This window comes from Dendrobates tinctorius, unplaced genomic scaffold (genome assembly GCF_039654945.1).
Source record: "Dendrobates tinctorius isolate UK_male_01 unplaced genomic scaffold, ASM3965494v1 ptg000056l, whole genome shotgun sequence".
Classification (NCBI taxonomy): domain Eukaryota; kingdom Metazoa; phylum Chordata; class Amphibia; order Anura; family Dendrobatidae; genus Dendrobates; species Dendrobates tinctorius.
Window position 1 is genome coordinate 17,352,538 of NW_027361724.1, and position 12,026 is coordinate 17,364,563.

General features: G+C 42.0%; 1 protein-coding gene across 9 annotated transcripts in view; it reads left to right on the forward strand.

Annotated features, from left to right (window-relative positions):
* LOC141091822 (UDP-glucuronosyltransferase 1A1-like) overlaps positions 1-7,629 on the forward strand; it is a 269,983-nt gene extending 262,354 nt beyond the window's left edge. For all 9 annotated transcript variants that reach the window (XM_073577568.1, XM_073577569.1, XM_073577563.1 and 6 more), the window contains exons 4-5: positions 3,323-3,542; positions 7,153-7,629. In XM_073577568.1, the coding sequence (XP_073433669.1) occupies positions 3,323-3,542; positions 7,153-7,444 (512 nt within the window). In that variant the 3' untranslated portion in view covers positions 7,445-7,629. The remainder of the gene's footprint in view (positions 1-3,322; positions 3,543-7,152) is intronic.
* The last annotated feature ends 4,397 nt before the right edge of the window (positions 7,630-12,026 follow it).

The following is a 12,026-nucleotide window of genomic DNA, read 5'->3' on the forward strand; positions in this document are numbered from 1 at the left end:
TCGTAGTACGCTGACAATCGCAGCATGCTGCGATTGGCACGGACCGTAGAATACGGATGAGAAATATACGCCTGGTGCAAGTGACCCCATAGAGAATCATTTGTCCGTGTCTAATGCGTGCTTTTAGCGCCTCTCACTCGGCCGTATTCCTCGCCAGTGTGACCCCGGCCTTATTCTTCTGTCTTTATATGTGCAATATCACTAGGAACAGGACTCCGTTGAATGAATAGGGTTAAAAAGGCAGCAGGATTCAATATGTGTGTGCACAAATAGCCGCTATTTGCATGGATCTGCACGAACGCGGCACTTTTCTCTACATATACGCACTTTATTTAGGAGTACTTTCCAGTATTGGATTGCATGAGGGTGTTCAATTAAAAAAAAAAAAAACGCAGTGAGTGCATGGAACCATATAGATGTGAATTGTCTTATATGTCAAGCTCTTATTAAGATATATATTTTTTTTCATGACTAGACCTTGTTTTCCTGAACCATTTTTGTGTGTTTCTCTAATTTGTCTGAACTCTGCTCTTTTTTGTCTGGTTTCAGGCACCAACATTTATTTAATTTAGTAATTTATTTATTATTAATTATTATTAATAATTATTATTATTATAAATAATTATTATATATTAATTATTATTAATATAATTATTATTAATATAATTAATTATTATTATAATTATTATTTATTAATTTAGTAATTTAAAATTACTATTTTATGTCTTTTTGAGTAGAAACTTCTGGGTCGTTTTGGTAGCTCAGTGGCTACATGATCAATATGTTTGATCCTTTTAATTTTGTTTCTCCTATCAATTCCCACTCTTTTTGTCAATCTCTCATAATTTGCCTTACCTCTTGCCCTTTCTCTTGCAAGAGTCCAAAGTTTTGAATTTTAGACTTCTTGTGTAAATACTCAAGCTTATAGGATATCATTCACCCTCTTCAGTCATTTGTCTGGAGAGATCATTCCCAAGCTTAAACCATTTTTGAGGACCTTTCGCTTGTGCAGAATCCTGCATCTCCACACATACTTTTCTACTTTCTACGTATATAATAGTCTTTAAACAATCAATTTTTTAACTTGTGATTTGGAGCATGGTTCTGTGCTTTATCGTGAATATATTTTTATTTATTTTAATATAAAAAAAAATGAAAATATATAGAGTGAGGAGGAGAATGCATAAGCAAAGTACTCCAGAACAGCTTATTCTGAAAAGTCACCCAAGGCTAAAGGTACACTTTAAAGAGTTATTGCTAAAATAAAAAAACAACCCCAAACTACTATAATGTGTGGATAGCTGATAAGGCTGTTTTTCATTGTGACAGATTTCCTTTAAAGGCCCCGTCACACACAGCGATCTCGCTAGCGAGATCACTGATTTTGTGACGCCACAGCGATCTCGCCAGCAAGATCTTTGTGTGTGACGGGGATCAGCAACCGCCCCCTCCCCCCCCCCGCCGGGTATCGTTGATCATGCAGCATCGGCCTGGGCCATTTTTTCATCGTTGCTCTCCCGCTGGCCAGTGCGCATCACTGCGTGTGGCAACGGGAGCAAACGATCAGCGAGGCTCCCTGCGCTCTAAGCACGCGCTGGGAGCTGGTCTCTAAGGTAAATATTAGGTTACTAAGCGAGCGTGTCACTTAGTTACCTGATGTGTACCTTAGAAACCTGCATGCTGGCAGCTCCCAATGCGAGCACGCAGGTTTCTAACGTACACATCGGGTAACTAAGTGACGTGCACCGCTTAGTAACCCGATATTTACCTTAGAAACCAGCGTCCTCGCTGGTGCTGATCGCTGGTGAAGCTGCCTGTTTGGCAGCTCACCAGCGATCATGTAGCGATGCACTAGCAATCCTGACAAGGTTGTATCGTTGTCGGGATCGCTGGTGCATCATTATGTGTGACGGGGCCTTAACATTGAAGGTATTTTTCTTCCTTGGGGTGCAGGTCTGCAATCACTCTCTGTGACTGCAGACTTGTGAATCTTGACAGCGCCCTCTGGGGATTCTCTGGTACTGGGAGCTGGCGGTCATGTCACTGTAAGCATGCAATTTGCATACTTCTGGCCACATGGCAACACAAGGCCCATGGATTTTTAAAAAAATACAACACACAAATAGCTTGGAAGAAATGGCTGTGATGTTTTATTTAGGGTTACTCAGAGTAAAAGAATATAATAAATAACTTAATTCACCAAATAACCATCACTTAAAATAACAACAACCAATCCGCCCTTATATAAGGGCGATTTACCCACAAATATTACATCACGACAAGAAAACAAATAATTAATAGGGGAGGGAGGGTGAGATCTTCTTTTCTTCGTGAAAACTCAGATATGGAAAAATAACTGGACAGTTGGGATTTATACAGTATATCTTCAAATCGACCGCCAAAAGCAATCAAGTTCACTTAAAAAAGGCGCCAAGGGGCTAGATAAAACCTGCTTTAGCTGCTCATGGCAAACACCACCGCTGACTCACTGACCTCTAATTGACCCCTATTTTGAATTCCTTGAATAAATATCTTATAATCTAGGCCTGTGTGGCCATGAGACCCCCCCCTTTATTGCATTATCATTTGCGGGGGAGAGCTTCCATTAAGACTAGACATGTCCAGCCTTGCTCAAATCCCTTGCATTGATTGAGGCCATGCACGCATGGTCTGCACCTGACTTGCCGGTATGCAAATCGCATAATTGCGGTCACACTACCGCCGCTCCTGACGCTGTTACTGGAGAATACTGATAGCACACTCTGTGCATGCTGTGAGGATTCACAAGTTTGCAGTCACATAGTGTGACTGCAGACTTAAGGCCCCGTTACACATAACGATGTCCCAGCGATCCCACCAACGATCCGACATGGATGGGATCGCTGGGACATCGTTAGGCTGATTGCTGGCGAGCTGTCACATAGACAGCCCCTCCACCGATCAGGACCAGCAAGCAAGCTGGTTTCCAATGTAAACATCGGGTACCCGATGTTTACATTGGAAACCAGCATCCAGTGTCGCTGATCGCTGGTCTCTTGCTGCCACACGCAGCGATGCCCGCTGGCCAGCGGGAGACTAGCGATCAATAAATGGCCCAGGACGATGGAGCGCGATCAGTGATACCCGGCAGGGGGGCCGGTCACTGATCCCCGTCACACACAGCAATCTCGCTGACGAGATCGCTGTGACATCACAAAATCAGCAATCTCGCTAGCGAGATCGCTGTGTGTGACGGGGCCTTTATATCCTAAGTCTGGAGAACTCCTTTAAGAATAACCTTCAGCTTGAGAATATTTCAGACAATTTGTTTATCTTTCCTCAGCACATCCGAAAGCCCGTGCCTTCATTACTCATGCGGGCTCACATGGACTCTATGAGAGTATCTGTAATGCTGTCCCAGTGGTCATGTTACCCCTTTTTGGTGACCAAATGGATAATGCTAAGAGGATTGAGTCCCGAGGAGCTGGAGTGATACTCAACGTCTTGGACATGACACCAGATGACCTTTTTAATGCTCTTGACACTGTAATAAATAATCCAAGGTAAGCATGATATTAAAATTCAAAACATATTCAAGAATTTCTAGAGAAAATTTGGTATTTTGTAATTTTTCGTGCAGCAGGTCGTATGTAATAATACAGTTGGAAAAGAAAGACTATTGTTGCTATATTTATACTAAATTGTGCACCTACTTTAATGGGCCCACCTAAGTATTTTTTTTAATGTCCCTCATAAAGTTTTCCCTCTTGTTGCATCTACCTTAACCCCCCCCGTTTTCACTTTTCGCTCCCCTTCTTCCCAGAGCCATACCTTTTTTATTTTTTGGTCAAAATGGCCATCTGAGGCTTGCTTTCTGAGGGACAAGTTGTACTTTTGAACGTCACCATTGGTTTTACCATGTCGTGTACTAGAAAACGGGAAAAAAATTCCAAGTGCAGTGAAATTGCAAAAAAAAGGGCAGTTCTACACTTCTACACTTGTTTTTTGTTTAGCTTTTTACTAGGTTCACTAAATTCTAAAACTGACCTGCCATTATAGTTGTCCAGGTCATAACGAGTTCATAGATGCCAAAAATTTCTAGGTCATTTTTTATCTAAGTCAGTGGTCTCCAACCTTTCTGACCTTGAGAGCCACATTCAGCTTAGAGAGAGGGTCGCGAGCAACATTCAGTACTGAGAGAGGATCGCGAGCCACATCCAGCTCCCACCCCTCAAAGTAGTGTCAACCACAGCCTCCAGGTATAATCATAACCAAAGCTTTTCTACATAAATCACTCCAAAGCAGTACACTGAGATTCAGGGGTTGTTCCCACAATACCCCTATTCAGTATTCTCCCCTCAAGGACTCCCAACACACTGTCACATCCAGCTTCAAGAACCCCCTCTAACAGATAGTATCATCCTCCAGCGTACCATACCTAAAATAATTCTAAACTCCAAGACAGTTTATGTGCATCCAGATCTGCTCTTCTGTGCAGGGCTACTCACGTAAATCACTATTTTGAGATGTGCTCCTCATACCTGTTTGCTAGACCTGGATCTAATGCACCAAGCTGGCAGACAGTTGCGAGCCACAATTCATGGGACCGCGAGCCACATGTGGCTCCCGAGCTACAGGTTGGGGATCCCTGATCTAAGTGGTGAAAAAAATTCCAAACTTTGTTTAAAAAAAAAAGAAAAAAATTGCGCCATTTTCTGAGACTCGGAACGTCTCAATTTTTCATGATCTCGGGTTGCGTGAGGGCTTATTGTTTTCTGTGTCGAGGTGACGTTTTTAACTATACCATTTTAGTGTAGCTACAATCTTTTGATTGCCCGTTATTGCATTTTAATGCAATGTTGCGATGACCCAAAAAACATAATTCTGGCGTTTTGACTTTTTTCTCACTACGCCATTTAGCGATCAGGTTAATCCTTTTTTTTTTGTTCTGGCGATTCTGTACGCGGCGATACCACATATGTGTATGTTTGATTTTTTTATTGTTTTATTTTCATTGGGGTGAAATGGGGGTGATTTGAACTTTTATATTTTTCATTTTGTTTTCTATATTTTTAAAAGCAATTTTTTTACTTTTGGCATTCTTCAAAGCTGCCACAACCCAACCGGCTCTGCTACATACAGGCGATGATCAGATCACCTCTATATAGCAGAATTACTCACTTACTATGAGCGCAGACCATCGGGTGGCGCTCACAGCAAGATGACACTGACAACCCTAGAGGTCTCTAGGAGACCTCTGGCTGTCATGCCTAGGAACCGGTGGCCAGCGATCTCGTGACGGGTGTCATCGGTGGGCACATTTCCAGCACGATTGCCGAAAGAGCTTGTTAAATGCTGCTGTCAGAGTTTGACAGTGGCATTTAACGGGTGAATAGCTGCGGGTGGATCGCGATTCCACCCACGGCTATTGTGGGCACATGTCAGCTGTTCAAAATAGTTGATATGTGCTGGGAAAGATGTGGGCTTACTGCTGGAGCCCACATCAAAGGAAGGGAGTCTGACATCGGCATAAATGTTCGCCCAATGTCGGAAAGAGGTTAAACCCAATTCTTAGTTTTACATAAGAAATTGGCGTAACCTAACAAATGAGTGTTGAGTCGACATCTTCACTTGCAGATTGCATGCTTCAACTGTTTGGATGAGGGCAGAGTTAGACTTCAATTGGTGGAGTTCTTTACTTCCTCCCTGCTGGTGTGTGTTGTTGGAGCAAATAGAGAGTACTAACACAGGGAATCACAGACTTTTTCCTTGCTTTGTGAGTGATCCTGTCCACTAATAAGGTCTTGTGAACATAAAAGCATCAACACTGGTTCATGTTGTGAGTGTAAGAGAGGGAAGAACTGCCCAGTGTAATGTGAACTAGAAGACTTGTAAAAACATGAAAGATCTGTAGGAGTATGTGTATACCTTACCGTATATTTTTTCAGTGGATCTGCTACAAAAAAAATCACTTAAAATATTCTTGAAAGACTCATATTCACTTCTAATGTAAATCCACTTTACTATTCATATGTTCCTCGATTCAGGTGTTTTCCACTTCAGGTTTTGAAAAAAACAGTGGTAGGAAAAATGAAAGTACACGTCACTTCTTTGCAGAGGCTCCTGATGGAATCTGCTCCAAACTAGGCACTGTCCAATCAAAAGGCGGCAAAATAAAATCCTCTTCATAAATCAGAAATACTCCTCCAAAAACTCCCAAAGACTCTGTACATACCATACAGAATTTATTGAAACATTCAAAAAATCACGAGTTTTTAAAGCAGAAACTACTTTAAGAAATGCTCCTTCTTTGGGAAGTTTTTACTGGAGTTTTTTTTTTTCCTGAAGCTGTGATGTGCTCCCTGCAGCATTTTGATTGGTCAGTGCCTAGATTGTGACATGCACTTCATTTTTTTCTTCCAGACATTTTTCAAAACCTCTTTAAGAAAAAAAAACTAAAAAAAATCCATCTGAACAACAAAATGGATTTTGTACAGAACGTAATTAGAAGAGTTTTTCAGGAGTTTTTCTAGCCATTTTAGAGTAGGATTTTTGGATTGGATCAGCTCCCCCCAAAAAAAATGGAGTGCAAATACCCAAAAAGCTATGGCCCCACTCTAAGTATTTGGTCAGTATTTTTCCTCATTATTTGTGGGACAAAAATGCAAAATTTGTGCTCTTATTTCTATTATATCTTTTCTCTGATCGTTCCTCACCTGGTTTGTCTTACAAATAATCAGGAAAGATACTGACCAAATACTGATAGTGGAGCCGTAGCCAAAGAAGGATAATTTCACGTGATGTCTATTAAATGCCGACGTATCTGCTGGAGACACTGCAGGAAACCGCTGGTGGAAGAATGAATCGGTCACTTCTTTTTGCCTCTTCACAACTTTCAAAGCCTGAAGTAGTTAAAATAAGTCACAAAAGATGAAACATATGGCACAGCAGGTCATCTTGACATTGCTGTGCATATGTTCATTCTGTTTGGCATGTTCTTAGCTCATTTTCACCCAGGTTTCAGATGGAATCTGACGTTGTGTGTACATTCCCTACGGAACGTTTCTACTACAAAAATTTGTTTTTGACCATCTACAAAAGACCTGTGTGTTCATACATTGCAAACTATTATAATAACCTGTTCCATCTCTTTCTCATTTTTTTCAACCTTAGCTACAAAGAGAACATTCAGCGATTGTCCACTCTGCACCTTGACAGACCAATTCATCCCCTGGACCTTGCAGTTTACTGGGTAGAATTTGTCATGAGACACAAAGGTGCACCCCACCTGCGACCAGCTGCCCATGACCTGAACTGGATACAGTACCACTCTCTAGATGTCTTTGGCTTCCTCCTTGTTGTAGTGGCCACCATACTCTTCATCAGCTTTAAATGCTGTGCTTACACCTGCAGACGATGCTGCGGCACAAAGTCTAGACTGAAGTCGAAATCCAAAAAAGAATAGGTCAGCTGTAGCTTTAATCTATGTTGGGGCTTATGTTTCTACAAAGTAATGTGAATTATAGAAAAGAAAAATGTTGTTTGTTTTTTTTTTTTGCATTGAACAAATTGGAATTTGACAGAGAATGTGATGCAAAAAACATGCAACCTATTATCTTCTGAACAAATAAATTAAAGATAAACCCATTATCATACTGACTCTTGAAATTTTTCCTCCAATTGAGAAGATTTCGTAGCAAATTTCCATGTTAAAAGATGCAAATGTTTACAACACTTTTTTGTAGGTTTGCCACTATGTAGTCTAGTGCAGAAGCCTTGTATTAAGTACCTAAAATGCTTGTTTTTTTTTGTTTATTTCTTAAAGGAGTTTTTCTTTTTACTAGAAACTTTTCTTGAAGCTGTTTTCAACAATTTTGGAAGAGTTTTTTTTGTTAGTGTGTTCTGTTTTTTTTTTGCCACCTTTTGATTTGACAGTGTTTAGACTTGGTAAACTCTTGAACAACAAAAAACTGGTATTTTCCAAGAGTCATTTCCAGAATCTTAAATTAAAGCTTCCCCATTACTACATGCCCTCCTTCACCTACTCTGTTGCATTTATAAAATTGGATGTTTTTCTATGAGTCATAGAGTCTCCTAGAAGGACAATCAAGCAGTAAAAAATTCATAAGTTTCAAGTAGGAATGTGGCGCCCTTGAAGCTCAGTCGCCACAGAGGTACTGCACCTTCTCCTAAGGTGTAGTGCCCCACCATCCAGGTAAGGTGGGAACTCCTTTCCACAATCCAACACTCGCATCCCACACACCAGGGTAGTTCTGCACAACCACATTGCGGCTCAGTGCTTAGAGAGTAGCAGAGCACCTTTGGTGGTTCCCTGCTTGGAACACTGGACGTGCTGGGAGGTGGGTGGAGTTAGAATATATAAAAGACCGGGAAGGTTTAGAATTACAAGTCAGTCAGTCTGCGAGAGCAGTCCCTTAGGGGAGTCCAGGAGGGAAGTCGGAGGAGAGCCACTCGGAGAGGAGTGGGGATCCCTGGAAGAAGGGATGGAGGAAGGAGTGCTGCACGGGAAAGGAAGGAAGGAAGAAGGACACTGATCTGTAACCTAAGCATCCATAAGAAAGAGAGAATAGTATGGAACGAAGGAGAATAGAGAGGGCGTGGGTTGGAAGGAAGCACCCTGCCTATAGGTTCTAGCGCAAGGCCGGGGCCCGGTCCACGAGGTTGTATGGACACTTATGGTACTGCAGCAGACACTGGTGGAGTAGTTGGCTGTAAATGCACTACTCCCATCTAAGACTTGGGGCACAACAGCATTTGGATAGAGAGCCGGGACTCAGTAGAAGGGAGTCCCCGAAGCAGGCTACAGCTGTCTGCCGTACAAGTAGAGTTCTTGGGAACATCTGATGAGAGGAACTCCAGTGTAACTCAGTACTAGGAGATCTTCACACTTTAAGGCGCTATAGAGGAGACGTTCAGAAAGGTACATATTGGCGGAGTGTTGTAGGTGAGCCTTCCATCTTGCCTGGAGGTTGACTGAGTCTCTGACCCGGAGGACACGGCCTGGAGGCAGGCACCTGTGTGCACTACAGACTGTGAGTAAAGCTTTGGAACTGCAAGCCCCGTTGTCCTCTATTCATTATCGCACCTACATCCTCAGCACCACTACATCTTGGTACCAGCTCCTACACTGCCTGGACTTCTCCTCATCCATTACACCTACACTGCCCTGGGGCTACAGCTCCACCTGTGGGGAGCTTCACCATCTTGGCTGCCACACACCACCAGCCACAGAGGATCTGCAAGCAGCGTTTGCTTAACACCTCATTTGCCGAACACCACAGGTGGCGTCACGAACTATTCATTCAAAGTAACTACAATACAAACTCCCCCATTACTTGGGCGCCCAGGGCCACGGACCGAGTCACCGCTGCTGTGACACATCCCGCTGACACCAGCCCGGTACCGAGTACCCCACAGCCCTGGGAGGGCGACCCTGGAACATCCAGAGCCAGATTGAAGTTGTTATAGGCCCCTGAGCAAAACATCTGACAGCCCATCACCCACCCCTTTCCGGTAATTTTAAGTAGGTTACAAAAAGCTAAATTTAAGTATACAAAATAATGACTGTACCTACTGTACCCTATTCTATAGGCCAGTTTCCATAATGCCCCATCAGGTCATTACTGTCCTTACTGGGGCCAGTGAGCAGAGGCAAGGGGGGGCAGTCCAGCCACCCCCCTCTTCTGCTTCTGCTCAGCAGGCCACAGGGTATAACAATGTACTGTACACCGGCACGGTGCCATTGCCAGTTTTGGGCAGCGGTGCTCAGGAAGGATATAATGGAACTAGAGCGGGTACAAAGGAGGGCAACAAAATTAATAAAGGGGATGGGGGAACTACAATACCCAGAGAAATTAGCCAAATTAGGATTATTTAGTCTAGAAAAAAGACGACTGAGGGGTGATCTAATAACCATGTATAAGTATATAAGGGGACAATACAAATATCTCTCCGAGGATCTGTTTATACCAAGGAAGGTGACGGTCACAAGGGGGCATACTCTGCGTCTGGAGGAGAGAAGGTTTTTCCACCAACATAGAAGAGGATTCTTTACTGTTAGGGCAGTGAGAATCTGGAATTCCCTGCCTGAGGAGGTAGTGATGGCGAACTCAGGTCGAGGGGTTCAAGAGAGGCCTGAATGTCTTTCTGGAGAGTAACAATATTGTATCTTTCAGTGATTAGGTTCTTTAGAAGGACGTAGATCTGGGGATTAATTCTGACAGAATATAGGCTGAACTGGACGGACAAATGTCTTTTTTCAGCCTTACTAACCATGTTACTATGTTACGTTCTCAGTTATTTTGTCCTATTTGTTGTTTCCTTCACAATAAAAAGAAAACCAAATGTTCACAGTTGTAAGCATGTTCTTTGCATGAACTGATACAAACCCTCAAAAAAAGTGAAATTCCAGGTTGTGAGGAAGCAAACGTGAAAAATGCCAAGATGAACACTTTCGCAAGCCACTGTATTGTAAATGGTGTATCTGATTTTACCAGGTGAGTTTAGAGAGGTGTTACCTGTCATACAAATCTGAAATAGAAACACTGAAGAAATGGTAAGGCTGAGTTCGTGTTCATGTTTTGGCCGTGTTGCATTTTGGTGCAATTTTAGAAAAACATTTTGCTTCGATATTTGAAAATTGGTGTAAAAACGTTGTGGTTCTACTTGGATTGTGCATGTGAAAGCACAGCAAGGAAGAAGAATAGTGTGTGACGAAAAGGGAATAGTGGCAACAAAAGAAAACCACGTTCTTTGTAGGGCGCTCGGAACCAAGACAAACAGGGCAGAGAAGGAATTAAAAAGGTGCAAACCTTTATCAAAGAAGTGTTAACCCACATCGCGTTTCAATGGCGGACTGCTGTCTTCATCAGGTGGCAAAGAGAAAAGAGAGTAGTGTCACTTATGGGGCAATTTGAAGGCTTTAAAATGTTTTTGAACTCTAATTTTTCAAACTTGCTCATCTCTAGCAATAACTCTAATTATGTATGACAGTATAAATATTGATTAAAGAATAACTAACACAGTGTCTACAGTTAGCTCATACAATTACTCACCCTAGTACATTCATGGCCAAAAGTTATGAGACTGACACAAATTTAGCTTTTTACACAGTTTCGTGCTTTTAATCACATGTTTCTATAGTTACTTAAGTACAATAACAAGCATTTTATAAGTTTTTACACTTTTATTGACAAATACATCAAGGTTGTGCAAAGATTCAATATTTACAGAGGTGACCCTTATTTATCAAGACTTAAGACCTTCTGCTTGTCAGCTGGATTTCGGCTTCTGGGCCAAATCCTGACTGTTGGCAATCCATTTTTGCTAATCAGTGCTTGTAGTTTACTACATTTTCTGTGTCTTTATTTGTCCACCCACTTTTTGAGGGTTGACCACAGGTTCTCAATGGGATTGAGATCTGAGGAGTTTCATGGCCATGGACCCAAAATGTTTTGTTCACCGAGCCTTTTAGTTATCACATTTAGCTTGTGAAATGGCATTGTTCATCTCCAAATTGCTCCTTGATCCTTGAGAGAAGTTGCTCTTGGGGATGTTTAGATACAACTTTTTATTCTTAGCAGTGTTCTTAGGCAAAACTGAGTGTGCCAACTACCTTAGATGAAAAAAAACTCCACACATGAAGACCTCAGGATGCTTTACTGATGGCATGACACAGGACTCGCGGTAGCGCTCTCCTTTTCTTCTTGGACAGTCGTTCTTCCAGATGTTCCTAACAATCTGAATGGGGCTTGGTCAAACAAAATAGCTTATGCAAAGAATGCAAATTTGGCAAGAGCAGAAAACTTAATGTTGAATGTCAATGTGAATTAACTTAGATGCATTGTTTACTAATAATTTTTATTTCTATAGTGGCAGCATATTCTGCAGCACTTTACAATTCAGAGGGAACTTGTACAAACAAGCTAAGACATTACAGAGTAACACTTACCAACAGATACCAAGAGAAGTGAGGGCCCTGCCCACAAGCATACAATCTATGAGGGAATAATGGAAACACAATAAGT